General features: G+C 33.1%; 1 protein-coding gene across 1 annotated transcript; it reads right to left on the reverse strand.

The window, feature by feature from the left end:
- Positions 1 to 543: 543 nt before the first annotated feature.
- On the reverse strand, positions 544 to 16,361 carry LOC134721036 (uncharacterized). Its single transcript, XM_063583718.1, has 6 exons — positions 16,236 to 16,361; positions 11,753 to 14,898; positions 7,438 to 7,630; positions 6,205 to 6,518; positions 4,704 to 4,838; positions 544 to 3,273 (listed from the first exon to the last, which is right to left on the reverse strand). The coding sequence occupies exons 2-6, from the start codon at positions 14,895 to 14,897 to the stop codon at positions 1,298 to 1,300; spliced, it is 5,763 nt and encodes a 1,920-aa protein (XP_063439788.1). The 5' UTR covers position 14,898; positions 16,236 to 16,361; the 3' UTR covers positions 544 to 1,297.
- Between the last annotated feature and the right edge of the window lie 985 nt (positions 16,362 to 17,346).

Genomic DNA, 17,346 nt, shown 5'->3' on the forward strand with positions numbered 1-17,346 from the left:
GTCCTCAATGCTCTTTAACTTTGTACTTTTTTTGGCTTTTTATCTATTCGGATCTGAGCGTCACTGATGAGTATTATGTAGACAAAACGCGCGTTCGACGTATTAAATTATAATCCTGGTACCTTTGATAACTATTACTGTTGGCTTATGGCATTTTTTTTGTATTGTTTTTTCCTTTCATTTCTTTGCGTATCGGTTATAGACAGTTTTGGTAGACTTACTGTCGAAAATGTGTAATTTATGACTTTCTACTGTTTCGCAGCGAATGTAAATCAAAATACATATTGTATTTCAACTCCCGAATGTTTTTTTCTTCTTCATAAAAACCAACAGTTTCCGCGCATAATAGAAGCCTGACACCAAAGGCGCTTTCATATAATAGTCTTACATGTATGAGTAAAAATATTCATAAGTCATAATCAAGTTTAAGAGCAATGCTGACTCGTGAGATTTTAAAATTTGATTTACAATTTTTTCATTCTGAGTTATCGTTCCTTTGATATAATCGACAAGACAGAATGCATTATTTAATTTGAAGTCCTTTTATTCACGTAATTAACAAATTTACAAATCTATTGAAACTAAGCAAATTGTAGATTGTTTTTGACAGAACTTATTAGGACTTATTAAAACAAGTACGTAGAACACTCTGTTGATACATTTGTTGACTCTTTGTTGAACCAATAACTCGTCTCAATATTTCATAAAGACAGTGGTTGTTATCGGACTTTCCTGCTATAATTTTATAGAACAACATAACTATTGATATCTCTAATACATTTTGTGTAATATTTAAATTTATTTAAATTGACGTTATGAAACTAAATCTTCACACATATCTTTATTTTTTTTATTCTTCTAAAAAAGGTTAATTTGAATACAATTAATGTACAATTTACGTCTTTTAACTTAACACGTTAAATGGAAATAATGGCCTTAATATATCTGAAGGTAAACCTATATTGATTTTGCCATTTGTTAAGGAATTTTCCGTTTTGAATTTTCCTCGGAGTTTTGTATTTTTGTGATTTCACTTTCTACCTGTATGAGATCGGTGTTAGTCTAATCAATCTAACATCATCATATTCGTTTAAATTATCAATATACAATAATTAATTTTTGAAATAAAAGTTATTGGATAAATCTGCAAAATGTTATTTTTTACAGTTACCAAAAAAATCAATTGAACCGATACTTGGCTTCGGATAAACAAAATAAATGTTATTTTTTTACTGTTACCGAACAAATTAATTGTACCGATACTTGGCTTCTGACTATTTTTCATTCCATTTGATTCCTACGAACTTAGCTTGATAAGAAGTTTCACAAGATTTCTAGAATATTCGTGGTCGTCTTCTTTTTCAAGCAAACTTTCCAATTTTCTTTCAACTTCCTTGGCCTTTTCCGGATTTTTAAGTTTCTTCCACATACTTGAAAGGTGAGCGACAGATTGTTTATTCGGCATTTGTTCAATGACCTCTTCGTATTCTAATATAAATTCCTGAAAAAGTTGTACTTTGTCCATCTTTGTAAAACAGATTCCCATCATCCAATAATAGTTCTGAAGCTTTGACAAATATTTAGTTGTTTGTTTTAAGTTGGATTTTACGATCTGAGACTTTAGTTCTGTGTCCTCTATGTCACCCACATCTACAGTGGCAGTTTCAAAAGATTTTCGCGTTTCACGTATCAGACAGCGAACGATATGTGTAATTTGCTCGAAATCACCCTTTATTAGCAGCGAAAGAACGAAATCTTCTATTTGTTCTTCAGGCTTAGATGACGATTTAAGCCGATGTTTTCCGTATTTCCCGTTATAATCAGGACCTAAGAAATCGGTAAAAGTTATATATCTCGAATTATTGTTAAGTTCCTTTTCTACAAAATCTGTAAACGTCTTCCTTGTTTTTACACTTTCAACTGTTAAAAGAAATTCATCAACAAAGGCTTTAAAATCAAAGCTAGTTCCAGTCCAAATCAAATTTTGTTCGAAAGCTTCGGTCAGCTGGAGAAATACAAATTCCCTGTCTTTTGGATTGGTTACGTAGTGGTCTAAATAATAAAATGTTGTAGGATTAAACACGTTTTCAACAACCCAGCATGCATCCTTGTCGTCTTTGAACTTTTTACTTGATGCCATTACAGAGTCTATTATCCATGTCCACGTCCCCATGCCATAGTTTTCGCATATGAAGTGAATAACCATGCACGGGAAAAGCCTGAGCGACTCAGTCGACTCACAAAGATTATCGACCTCGCGTTTGTTCCAGTGATCAATCATATTGTTCTGCTTGATAAAATAGTGCGGAAAGTAATGCTGTCTAAACCATGAATGGAACAGGTTTATCATGTATAATACACACGCGCCACAGCTATTCCGCCATGTGTCAGCTGGAATAGATTCACAGGCGTACAACAGTACAGTTGTCATAAGGTAATTTGGCAAGCAGAATCCAATGTTTTTAGTCTGAAACTTTATCAATGCTTTAAAAACATAAAAACAGTATCGCATATCATCAGTCATGTCTTCGTTCACTAAAATGTCTTCTGCTTTGGTAAAAATGTACTGAAATTCTACTTCCTTCTCGAAACTCCCCGGGTGTGATTTGTGTCTTATATAGCATCCCGATTTGCAAACCTTTTCTACGATTTCTCTACGAGGCCATTCAACAGAGCGATCACGGTTTTTCCAATGGTAAGCTTCAAAAGGCCAGTCTTCGTAATCAAACCCACCAACATAGTCAGTTTTCATAGTATCATTTTTTAACAATGTAGCTGGGACTCTATATATAAACCATTTACCACTGAGACATTTAGTAAACAATCCACCCTTTGAATCGCCTGAATATTTTATGGGAGTTTTCGCTTTCAATCTACAATATCCTGGGTGGGTTTGGTCAGTATCAATAACAAGATAGTGTTGTTGAGCATCTTCATTGAAAATTGGCATTTCACGTTCATTGCCAACCACTTTGTAGTAAGACTCCGACGGAATCAAGATGTATTCCGGAGTACAAATGTCTGTCAAGTCCTGAACTTGCTCTCTCATTGACTGATTGAAGTTCGTCAATCTAACATTTAGACCTAACTGAGTGCTGCCTATTTCTGCAATGTTCATTCCTGAGTCATCTGCTACAGTTAGGGGATGATGATGTGGATAACTGAACAAATCCAATCTAAGCATTTTTTTCATGATAAATGACAAATGCATGACCGGTACTCTGCTTACAGGTTCAACAAAGTAGACATCTTTAATCATTGAATCCAAAAGATCTATTGAAAATAAGATAGTAATAAGTAATTTTTCTAGTATACTAGTATTAAAGTTTAATGGCAGCATTCGTTATCCAATAATAAAGACACTTCGTCACATGTCTTTTTTGGTATTAATCTATCATGATCAAAACATTATTTTGTATTTTCCTATACCACCTCCGAGAAGACGTGTAGAAAGAACCAGGAATAACAATTACCTTGCTTTTAGATGTGATTACCAGCTGTCACCTCTTGTAAATGAACTTGTTGATGGTTCATGGCTGTCATGTTTCCTTTTTTTCGTTAAATGTTTTTTTTATCAGTTAGGTGGTTGGTGTTCTCAATTGAATTGTTTCAAAAAAAAATTTGTCGGGGCCTTTTATAACCGACCACACGTCATGCAGTTGTTTTCGTTGTTGAAGGCCATACGGTTACCTTTAATTGCTTACGTTCACTTCATTTAAACTTTGGTAGCTAGTTGTCTCAATGACAATCGTGCTACGTCTCCTTAATTTTATATTCTAAGTAAAAATATTCTAAGCTGGCATGCTGACCATGAGTCAAATTTGAAGAAAAAAGTTAACATTTTAACATTTAGAGAAATCTTGATAACTTTTTTTCGGAACAAAATGATTTAACTTATGATGATCCTGCACAAAATTTATGGCCAAATCCGGACAGTTGAAGAGAATATAAAATGTGTATCAAAAATCAAAAGAGAGATATTCAGATTTAATGATCCACTGTATTCAATACTCTGTATTATTCCAATGAATTGAATTTTATATCTATTATTTGGTATTATTCCTAATTCACTGTTCCTAATATGAAAAAAAATTTGTATGTGTGTTTGCATTGGTTGTTTTTTTATCGGTCAGATTCTGTATGATATATATAATTAATGTAAATATAACACAATATATAAGTATTTTCTGATATCAAAAAGACTTTAATAATCAAAAACTTAAATGCACAGCGTTACAACACTTATAAAAGACATACGACTATGAAAAAATCTTTTTATAAACCATGAACTTGGGAAAAATCAGCGTAAATTGTACAAATCTATAAATACTTTTTGCCGCAATAAGTTTTTATAAATCTTTGAAGCGATAACACGTAAAAGAAGGGTTGTTGAAGACAAAATATGATTTATTTATTTTTTGTTCAAATATTTTAAGCCTAACCAGAATGATAACGTTTTGTGTCAAATGATTATACCCCAGCTTTTTGTCAACGCAGCAGGCTAAGCCAGATATACATCAAAGGTAACAATCATGATACGAAAGGCAAAGTCTTCTTTTGATTCTAGCCTTTGTTCTTATTATTATATGCCACTGAAAAGTACTTTTAAGGTCTTCGGTTGGATCTAGTTATAATATGATAACTTAACATTGGCACTTGAGACAATGATTACGTCACTAAAATAGAGAACTATGAATACTTACCAGCATTTCCTTCGAAGAGATGTCCGTATTGCAAGCCGTCTACACCAATCAAAGTACCTACTGCTGAATCCTTTGAAACGTCTGGCACTTCTTGACGTTGTTCTAAATATTTTGACATTCGACGTATTTTGGCATCTGTTTGCATATAAATAAAAGAATACTTAGAAATATTTGTTTAAATAGTTTTTTTATGCGTGCATAGTTGGAAAAGATTGTGCAGTGATTGAACAACGCATAAATTATAAATTAAAAGAATGAACATCTTCATGAACTTTAAACAGACATATACATCTTTTTAAAATATGTATATTCCCATATTGATTTATTCACAAACAAAAACATTTACTAGTATTAAATCACATAAGGAAAATTCTTATAAATAACTAACGCATGACTGAGGAACCAAAAGCCCAAATACACATTTGAGATAAGCATGTGTCTTGGGACTCTTAGTTTGGAATGGCATACTATCAACGTCAGCCATCGGTGTCTAAGTATAAGGCACTGGTAATACAGACATAATTAAATGTAAAGACATAAAACACAGTGTATCGGAACTACGTGGCCGAATATGTCAATTTATACTCCCAAGTCTTATCAGACATAGATTTTGTTTTATTTATATGCACCTCTGCTGTCCTTCTCTTTTCTGATTTCGGAAATACTGTTATTGAGTTTCTACCTTTTTAACATTTGAATATTTCAGTCGTATATTATAGATTTCGCATACTAATGTGTTATGCATTGAGTGTACATCACGTCTTATCGACACCACATAAATTGTACGGTCATCATCACGAATTGCTGGAACAATACGATATTTTTGTGCTTGAATTCACTACGTTTATTTTGCATTCTTAGATCGCTTGCTATTACGATAGTTGTCTTATCTGCACTTATACCAATTTTGTCCTATATTCATGATTGTGACATCCCGTCATTGTGTTATTGTTCTAGGATAGTTTTTGTATTCTTGTCTTTCATTTTTTTGCTCATGAGCGATGCATATATGCCATTTTGTGTTTCTTTGATACATACTTGTTTGTTTTTATCGTAATACAGATTAAAACACAATATTTCCTGCTGAATCCCTATTTTTGACAATTTTATTCATTACTAGTATGTTTGTTTGTTTTGTTCACACATCGTTGTCAATATAATGAAATTTGATGCAGCTGTCATACAAGGGAGAGGTTCACCTAGATTTAAAACGAAGACTGATTCCAATGGAAATTGATGCATGCATAACAGAAGACCCTTACGATGTTGATGTAACAAGTCTCACTCTTTTATTAAAATTCAAGGAATCCCCTCATTTTTTTCTTTATGTGTAGCACTGTGATTTGCGTTCTAAACTGATTTATGAAACTTAAAAATCGATTCACTAATGTAACCTTAATATGTATGTTGGAAACATAAAACCCGATTGCTTGTTACATTCCATCCAATGAATCAATACTCAATATAATATCATTCATATGATCGTAGTAGTAATACATACTCATTGCCCAGGTTTTCTCCCAGTCTTTAGGTCTTAAGCTAACATAATGCATCCCAACGTGTCCAAGGTAAACCGAGTCTAAGGTGACTTCATCAGACAAAGATACAGTGTGTGGAAACAAGTGAGTGACACTTTCGGAATTGTTGAGAACAGTTACAGTTCGACCAATCACTTCTGTAATTGCATTCAGTATCATGTGGTCACCCCATTCACCGTCTCGGTTCATCCGAATCAAATACTCTTCCCATGATTCAGTAGAAAGAAAGCACATCAGATGAGATCCATCTTCCTGGCAAGGATTTTCTCGAAGATACCTAAAATTGGTAACAGTCTACATATATAAAGGCAACAGTAGTAAACCGATGTTCAAAACTAATATAAGACGATAGAAAAAAAACCAATCCGGGTCAGAAGCCAAAACCGAGGAAAACGCATTAATTATAAGAGGAGAATGAGGACACAACATTAAAATGTAACACACACAGAAACGAAATAAGCATTAGACAAAAGCCCATGAGAATAACAAATATAACATCAAAACTAAATACATGAAACGGGATAGAAAAGTACCGTGACACGTCTTATAATAATGTGAATTCACACTCAAATATAAGAGGAAGACATATACCATGGAATATGTCGAGCTAAATAACTCCAATTTGGAATACCAGTACTTTATACAAGGTTCGGCGGTACCGGGTCCAAAACTTAGACTTACATCAACATTATATGCATTCTAAGATCCCAATCAATCTATATTATTGAATTATTGTCCAATGTGAATTAGCTTGTAATCACTAGACTGATACTGAACGGACAAACAAACCTTTGAACACTTAAATCAGTTAAGCACAGAATAATATTAAAGATTTTAATGCAATCGTTAGGTATTACTAATTCTTTTTTCATTGGCTAAAATTTACCATCAATTCCGGAAGTAAAATATTTTGAGCAGCTATGGATATTTGCATAAATCCAGAAATAATTGATAAATAGAACTACCACAAGCAATCCGTTATTATATATTGATATATTATTATATTTATGTTTTACAGGTTGAGTTACGTGTCGCTAGTTTACTGCATTTGTGATCGTTTATTTTACTTCAATTTATTGCATATAAATTGAAATTTATGCATATTTCTGCAGGATTGAGATCCAACCAATCAATCAACCAACAAACACAATTAATTTCGAATAATCAGAACTTTGATGATTATTCTTTTAACTTACTCCACGGATTTTGATCTGAGCGTGTCTTTGTTGAATGTAAAGTCTCCAGCAATCCTTAGCTGGTCAATGACAGCATGAAACATACAGTTTCCATCACCGGCAATATTCCGTACAACTAAACCATGCTTCTCTGCTATAGACTGTAAGGATGGAATCTGCATTAACATCTGATGGACCGGGTCCATACAATCACCTTAATTGAATTACAAAAGTAAAATAGTAAAATTATAACGTTTTAATAATATGAGTACATGATAAATAGATTTGACCTTCTTTCTTTCTCGCTTTGAAACACAGTGAAATTTCATTTGAAAGTTGAAAGAAACCACTAAAAGCACTATATTAAAAAATACCTACTTAGACCATACATCTTGCTTTTTTTAGAAATGTATGATTAAAAAAGTTCACAAATTCAAACGTATTCAAAATTAAGCAGAAAGTAAATTGAATTAATCAAGTAATCTAATAAAATAATGTTTTTAATATATGAGTGCATGATAAATAGATTCAACCCCATTACATCTATTGCATTATACTCAGTATTATATCATTCAAAGTTTAAAATAAACAACTAAAAACACTAATTATAGAAATACTTAGACCAGATATCTTGCTATTTTAGAAATGTTAGTTTCAAATTAAAACGTATATAAAATTAAGCAGTAAGGAAATTGAAAAGGACTTACCCTCTACAAGATGATTCTCATTTTAAGAAAATTATACTTTTTTTTTAAATTTCAGTCCCCATTTTCTACATAATGAAATTCGTGTACCAAGTCAGGAATATGACACTTGTTTTCAATTCGTTTGTGTGTTTGAGCTTTTGATTTGTAACAGATAAATAAAGGCAACAGAAGTATAACGCTATTATAAATTCATAAATCGATTGCATCAAATATAAGAGGAGAACTACCACAACATTAAAATGTAACACACAGAGACACGAACTATAATATAACAATTGCCATTTTCCTGACTTGGTTCAGGACATTTTAAGAAAAATAATTGTGGGTTGAATTTGATTTTGTGGCATGCTAAACCTCCCGCGTTTATGGTAATGTTAATGCCCGCGTCACACTGTCCCGATTTTTACGCCGATGGCAAAACGATTATGGAAGTTTTCAAAATCGTGACTGATCGTATCCAGATCGGGCTATTTGTAGTGCCATCTTTAACCATCGGCCCCTTTTTCTAGCATTCGGGGACAACTTCGGGAAGGGTTCTAAATTTTTTAACATGTTACAAAATCCCCGAAGGTGCGTCCGATGCCGAGGGTTCGTATTGAGTTCGTATCCCCATCCTCACCATCGAAATGCCACCGGGAATGCATCTTTGAACATCATATTGCATTCGTGTTTCCATCGTTTCCATCGGGCAGTTTTGACATTACGATGTCTACACGAATGAATCACGAAGCTACCCAAAGGTCTTACGATGGTAACACGACTTCGTGAAGACCTCGTAATCCCGTCTTGTTGCCATCGGATAAAAGTACGAAGGCGACAAGATGGAACTACGAAGGCAATAAATCCAGCTAAATGTAGGTTAATTTTCGAGCTATGAGAACAACAAAGGCTACAGCGTTGTTTTTATTAACTCAAATGGAACAACAAGAGCAGCTATTACAGGCTCAGGATTTACTTTAACAAGTAAAACATTATTTTTTGTCACTTTTTCATATCAGGTAACATAATGAAAATCATAAACGCGCCTCGTAAACCAACACTGCATGTACACGTATATAGGGAAACCAACTTTTTCACAATAACCATTTTGTTTTCTATATGTTATATTTTGCCGCATTTGTTGCTTTCCTCACATCCTTCCTTTTGTCTATATTATTATAAGATTCTCCTGGAAAGAGCTCCTTTTGAATAAATGGGATCAACGAACCCATTGCCTTACCTTTTTAAAAGATAGATCAGTAAACATGGGCATAATTATCATGATTATGGGTGATTATTCAAACTAGTAAACACATTTTACAGTTCAAACAAGGCAATGCCGAGCGTGGCATCCCCTCGTATGTTATAACGTATTGGGACAAATATGGACACTATATTTGTATATGACACATTCAGAGAATGGTAAATTGAATATGCATATTAAATACATAAACTTTTTTTTAGAAATCAACCAAAACATTCAGTAACTGGAAATACCTTTAATATTGTCTTTAGAACCAGCAAGTAAAAAATTAGCAACCAATTTCCTGTGTATTATGCTAATTCAAGGAGAAAAAACAAGTCCATCTGCATGGCCTTGACCTTTGGCCTTGAACGTAAAACATCTCACATCATTACATGGAGGAAGAATATACCAAATGTGATTAAAATCTTTTGAAGAATATTGGTTTTAGAGTGTCCACAAGAGTGATAATGCCTTGTATTGCAACTGCCACTGTGACCTTGACCTTTGAACTTTAAAGTCAAAAGTGCTTAAGATATTCTTAACGAGTAACAACATGCCAAGGCTTGAGAATTTTGGTTCTAGATTGTCCATAACAGTTTTATCTACACGCAACTTACATGTAGAAGGAGATGGGATAATAAACTAAATTTTTATAAGAATTAAAGAAAAAGGTCGATTTCCCTCCATGCATGGCAGACTTGTACTTGTTGTCGAAATTCAGTTCATTACATAAAAAAAGTTCACAACAGGTAGAACGCATTTTTAGATCGTTTGTATACTTGTATTATGTACATACATGTATTTTACCTTTATTAAGCTTGTTTATTTTCTAGAGAAGATGGAACCATATAATTTAAATGCATCGTAAGCTGTACACGACGTCTTTTAGACATCGCATGGCCATCGCGCCATCATTGTAATCCCTCGTGTAGCCTTCATGATCCATCGTGTAGGCTTCGGCTGAGATATGAAGCTTAAAAACCCGCCTTCGGTTAACCTTCATATGTCCATCTTTTGCTATCGTATATAATTTCGGCACCATCGTATGGACTTCGTTATTCATCGTACTTGCTTCGGTCACTTTTTAATATTTTAACGAGATCGGGACCAACTTCGTACGAACTTACAATTTTCGCATTCGGGTGTCCATCGTATATAAAAATCGGGACAGTGTGACACGGGCATAAATATAATATTAAAATGACTTTCCGAATTTTTCTTGTTGTTATTTTTTTTCCAACTTTTTTAATTGCCTGTAATCAATATTTCCTAGCTTGATCCTGGTACTTTTGATAACTATTGAAACTCATTTTAAAGACGAGAATGGACTCAATAATAGTGTTCATAAAATTGAGAATGAAAATGGGGAATGTATCAAAGAGACAACAGCCCGATAATAGAGAAAACACAACAGCAGAAGGTCACCAACAGGTCTTAAATGTAGCTAGAAATTTCCGCACCCGGAGGCGTCCTTCAGATGGCCCCAAAACAAATATACTAGTATACTAGTTCGGTGATAATGAACGCCATGCAATTTCCAAATTGTACACAAGAAACTAAAATTAAAATAATACAAGACTAACAAAGGCCAGAGGCTCCGGACTTGGGACAGGCGCGAAAATGCGGCGGGGTTAAACATGTTCATGAGATCTCCTCCTCCCCCTATACCTTTAGCCAATGTAGAAAAGTAAATGCATAACAATACGCACATTTAAAATTCAATTCAAGAGAAGTCCGAGTCTGATGTCAGAAGATGTAACCAAAGAAAATAAACAAAATGACAATAATACATAAATAACACCAGACTACTAGCAGTTAACTGACATGCCAGCTCCAGACTTCAATTAAACTGATTGAAAGATTATGATTTCACCATATGAATATCAGGCACAATCCTTCCCGTTAGGGGTTTAGTGTCATACCATCCTAACATATATGAGAAGAACATAACCCGTGTCATGTTAACAACTGGTTTTTGAATAAATGTGTTTAGTTCCGATGCAAAGACCCTATAAGTGAATCAATAGTAACGCCAAAATATACAGTTTTTAATGACCTGACAACAGTATCGTAACTATATCCCTTCTTGATAAGTCTATTTAAAGGTTTTGTTAGTTTGAGGTGAATACTGACATTTTTGTGCTTTATAAAGAATATCATATATCATGTTTGGTGGTTATTGTGTCTGACGTAATAAATTATAAATCTGATGATTATGTTCACTATTCTTCAAGTTATGGTGCTTGAATGAGACAGTTGCATTGACTACTACTATCGTGCATGGTCATTATCAATATGCACAACAAAATCAAAAAATTATAAAAAAAATGACGAAATGTTCATTATCGGAAAACAGAACACGTAAACTTATCAACGAAAGAAAAATGAAAATTACGAAACTTACTTTTTACAATTTTTCCATCGCTGAAAACATTTTGTTTACAAGTTGGACAGGGAAGCTGAACATCTTTTCCACCCATCATCGGAAGATTTGCCAAGCTTTCTGCTATAACTTTAGGTGAGAAATCTTCAAAATACTTGGAACCCATTGATGAACTTGGAATAACTTTGAATGGAAAGAAAGCATACGGATCTTTTCCTCGTTCTCTCTTTTTGTCTTTCTTTTTTGACTTTGAAGTATCAGGTCTTTCCAATCGTTTGATTATAATTGGAGCTGTACTAGTTTCTGTTGTTATTGATTTTTCAGGAGGTGTGCTTATTATTTCCAAATCTTTTTTCCCTTGCATTGTTTTCATTCCAATACTTGATATGGCTTCCTTATCCGTTTGACTAATTGTAGTTTGCTGAATGTCTGTAATAGTGTCATCTGAAGGTAACTTATTTGGATTAAAGTTCTTTTTTGTTCGGTTTTCTGTTGGATTCTCGTTATTCGATCGCTCCACACCTTTCACAGATTGAGTCAATGTAATGCGCTCATCACCTTTCAGTGTTTTTGTTTGGGTATAACCTTCAGTTTGTTTATTAACTTTCTTGATTTTACCATCGTCTTTTCCTCGAAATGACTGCACACCAATTTCATCGATTAGCCTGTTGTTGAGGTCTAAATCTGACTTAGGCATTTGCGATTTTTCAAATGATCGATTTAATCCTTTTTGTGATTTTTTTGCTAATTCAGTTTTTTCAGTATTTTTCTCTTCTGTTTGTGATATGCTTATTTTTTGTTTATTGATTGGAACTTCATCGTGAAAGTTGTCTGGATGTTCTGTCGATACATCGGTTAGTTTTTCATGAAAACTAGTATAATTTTGTGATATAACTGAACATGTATCACAATTGTCTATTTGTTTGCGGGTGTTGATTGCACCATTCCCCAGTGACCGTTTAGATTCATTTTTAGTTTTTGCACTGGTTTTGTCTTCTTCGTTATCCCTACCTATGCTATCTGAGCTTGTAGCATTTCTTGTTCCGTTAAATTCTGTTATACATTCACGACTTCTTGTATCAAGTTTGGCTTTTTCGTCGTTCATTTTTTTGGATAATTTAGATATATGTTCAAGTTTCGATACCAGGCTATTATAACCATCAATCTCATTTGATTTTTGTATAGACTCATTTGTCTTTTGTAAATAATTACGGGGTCTCTTTTCGTCCATAGATAGATTCCAGTCTGTTTTATCGACTCCACTTGCCTTGATAATTCCAGGCAAAGAGGAAGCAAATAAATGGGTTCGTTTATAGTTTGTCTTTGATTTTCCATTGTCTGATTTTGTAAGTGTCTGATCTAAGCTGTCTTTTTCATTATCCGATTTGTCCGGCCTTTCATTATCTAGTATCTGATGTTCGTTTTTTAATGTTTGTTCGTTTTTATTATCCGATGTGTAGTCTCTTTTATTTTCTATAACGGACTGTTTTTCACTGACCGGTTTACACGGTTTTTCCGTGTCTAGTGAAGACTGATTGCCATCCTCTCGACCAAGCTTGCTAAAAGAATCATCGGACTTGTATATCCTTGAGGACTTTCCAGTCTCTATTGATATTTCATGACCATATCGGTCTTCATGGCATGTTTTGACGGTAGATATTATCTCTGTTCTGTCTTTTCGTAAACTTTCTGCAGATTTTCGTCGTTCGGGAGAAGATCCAATAGACAATAAGTCACTTATTAAACTAAATGAGTTGTCAAATTCCTTAACGAACAAACCGTTCTGGCGTCCGACTAGTAAATTTTTAAGCAATTTATTAGAGTAGGTACCATGTTCTTTAATTTTTAAATTCTGTGACGCTGAACCTGACTGACTATTGCTAGATGTTCCTGATAAATCTCTTGTTTTCATATCTGTTTTAAAAGGTGTGTTATGATTTATATCATCATTCACTGTACGACCTTTGTTGTTCTTTAAAGGATATACTTTTTCGTCAAGTTCAGTATTGCAATCACCTATACGTGCATTTAAAATGGCGGCGTTTAAGGGTTCCCCTTCCGATATCGACTTGTTTGATTGACTATTTCGACTGATCATCAAAGAACTTTTGGTCTGCCGGAGTTCTGAATTGGTAGAAAGTAATGTATCATCAATCAGTAGGGAAGAAGAACCACGATTATTCTCTTTGGTCGAGTTGTCACCACTAAATTTGGGAGTGCATACTTCTTTTATCTTATCGTCTACTATTGCTGGTTTATCTACTGGAAAATTTGTTGATTCGAGTTCTTTGGTTGAAGTAGAACTAACTTTAGATTGAGAAATGCTACGACGATCAAGTTCATTTGAACATGCAATGTTTTCAATTTGTGATTCTAATACTGTTTCTCTCTGAAATGGTTTATCATTTTCAAAATTATCTGTATCATTTTCCGGATAACTTTTATAGACTGTATCCATAATTTCCAACGATCTCTTGGCTTCAAAATGTACATCTAATTCATTCGCCTTCTTTTGTAATGCTTTAATTTTTCTTTCTTCGGTTTCTTTTTTATCATGAACCAGCAAGATTTCATCGTCGCCATTTGAATAAGGCCTTCCCTTTTCAAGTTCCCATTCGTCAGAAATATTTGATTTATTGTCAATGTCATATAATGTCACATGTTCTTGATTGTTATCAGCAGGTCCTATGTGACAGTCTTGCGCTTCATTATCGCTATGAGAGAACTCTTTCTGAGAAATACTTTTAGACAAATGGTTGTATGATTCATGACAACCGTCTATAGATAAATCGCTTGCTGTATCACTTTCGGAGTCGTACAAAATATCATTGCCGATATCGCCATTGGAAAATATGTTGTCTTTGATCTCACGTTCATGTGAGACTTTATCTCTTGACAGTCCAGTTACTTTCTCATCATATCTGGTCTCCTGATTTTCACTTGACACTCCATAATCCACTGGTGTATTAGATACTTTCAAAACTTCAAAAACTGTACCACCGAGTAACCCCTGGATTTCTGATCCATTTCCTCTGTCGGAAGTGGTTGGAATGTGTTTTTTCCTTTGACAATTGAGCTTCAAATGGATATTGTCTAGTTTATACAATAATGTATGGTATATAAATGGCACCCTTCTGTTTCTCAAACTATCATCTGTATCATTCATCCTAAATGTATGAAATAAACAGTTAAGGAAGTATGTTTTATAAGATTTTCAGTAATTTAATTTAGAAAATTTTCATTCTGATGATTCGTTACATAAACCACATATTTCCTTGTTGAGTAGATGTATAATAGAACATTTTATACTTAAAATACTTGTGCTGTGGTATTTAGTTTATGATATTTGTATTTGATATAGCGGTTATTATAGGGAATAGGAAATTGAAACAATACATTATTACTTTATTTGATACTATACTATTCCTGTTAATGATTTCCGCAGGCAATCCAATACTTTAAATATTTCCAGATACAAAAATTGAATATTATAATTTTCATGTTCACTCTCGAGAAATTCACCATTCATTTTTCAAGATACATCATTATTCGTGGTTGCTATGATTGAAGATTTTCCTTAAAATTCGATTAAATGATTGATAGATTGATTGTTAGATGTGTAGTTTATTACAATTTGAGCCGGGAGAAATATTATTGACAGACTGACTTGACGAAAAGTTATACACTTTATAGTGAGCGAAGCAAGGTAAATATCAAGCCGCTCGCATGGTGACGAAACATTGATGACTGACGACCAAACAGACATAAAAAAACTGACGGTCCAAAGGTCAATGCAAATACAACACACATTCATATTTAACATTATGTTGTTGTTATCTCATACGTGCATCCACAATTTATGATTATTTTTAATAAAATACGATTGACCTAATATCCAAGGTTATAAATGAATGTCTTCTAGGTGAGCTGTACTATTATAATTAATTAGATATGATAAAAACAATAGGGACAAACAGTTCAGCAATAATTTGGTTCCTCAAATATTTACTCATCAGGCACACTTAGTTGACTCTGGACATGCTTATCATCCTAATTGCTTGTTATAGTGATCTTTTTATTTACTGTTGCATATTTTTAACTGTTAAGTCCATTTTTGTTAATATTTTTTGGAGCGGCTCAATATTCATATATTCTGTCATTGTCATGTGGTGCTATGCTCATATTTTGTATTGTTGTTTTTCATATTTTGCCTATTTGCTTTGTCTATTCAAATTAAATATTACGGTATGTGACAGGTGTCAGTTTGCCAGTTCACATACTTGTTTGATTCTATAGTAATCTGGATTATAACACAATGATGACAGTTGTTTTGTTTACATTTTAACATTTTGCCTAAATTGTTAAAGGACTTTCTGTTTTAAATTTCCCTTAGGTTTGGTATATTTGTTGTTTTACTTTTTACGCTTGGTACGGAATATTTGCTTTGTTAATTTGACAAAGTTGGATTTATACAATGTGGAAATTAGACACTAATTGATCATACCTTCATTGTTGAAAGTTCCCAAAAATGGCTGAATTGAAAACGAAACCAGCTTATTTTTTCTTCCTGTGGGTTTTCCCGTGATATATTTAGATCCAAGTAATAAGAAAGATAAACAGTTCTTTTTATAGTAACGATTTTAACTATGAGGATTTTAACCTTATTTATTCGTTTGGTTTAATGTATGTTTACATTCTAAAGTCCGAATTGGAAAAGATTAATTCATTAACAAATATTATTTTTTATTAGCATACTAGCAACTCGGTGAGTCCGACTCGTCTGTCCTGTACAAATATAATCTAAATGACATCTTGAGTTTCGATCACTTGATTTAAATGAATAAAATACCACTGTATAAAGATATAAGGAAGTAAAACGCCTATAAACATGAATGTGTGTATGTCAAACTGTAAAAAAAATATAGGGTTTTTTATAAAACAAAATTAATGTATTCCGGGTGAACTTTTCCGAATAAAATCTTGATTTTTTCAAGCTTGGTATGTTTAAACTTATACCGAAGCAAGATATAAGGAAGAAGTTCTAAATTCATTGACTTTAATGTAAATAGGAGTTTCCTTCCTTGGTTTACAAATTCAACTCATATAGATGGAATACCAGTATGATAGGAGAGGTACCATTTTAATGTCAATTTTGAACGTCATAGAGGATAAAAATAAAATGAAATTATAGAAATAGGCCTCTCTGAATGATTATTTTAAGTACAATTGTTGGATTTTAAAACAACTTACGCACACATGATAAATAATCCGAAAGGGTAAAATTTAGTGACTGTTTTTGTTTTTTTTCATTTTCTTAGTAGTTCGGTATTTTTGTTACTACACTAGTATAATACTTGTTGTTAACTGATGCCAATCGATGTTCAATATACTAGTTAGTATACTACTCCCGAGCTTACACTTACGATTTTTACATTATTGCTAAGTTATTTTCGCTGATAATTAAATAGAATTACACAGAAAATATCAAAATTAAATCAAACAGCACAATAATAATAAAAATTTCTTGTTGATTATTCTGTAATTCATATATCCAAATTAAAAAGATTAAGTTCCACATAAATAAACATCTAGCATTTGCTTCCACTCAGATTATG

This window comes from Mytilus trossulus, chromosome 6 (assembly GCF_036588685.1).
Source record: "Mytilus trossulus isolate FHL-02 chromosome 6, PNRI_Mtr1.1.1.hap1, whole genome shotgun sequence".
Classification (NCBI taxonomy): domain Eukaryota; kingdom Metazoa; phylum Mollusca; class Bivalvia; order Mytilida; family Mytilidae; genus Mytilus; species Mytilus trossulus.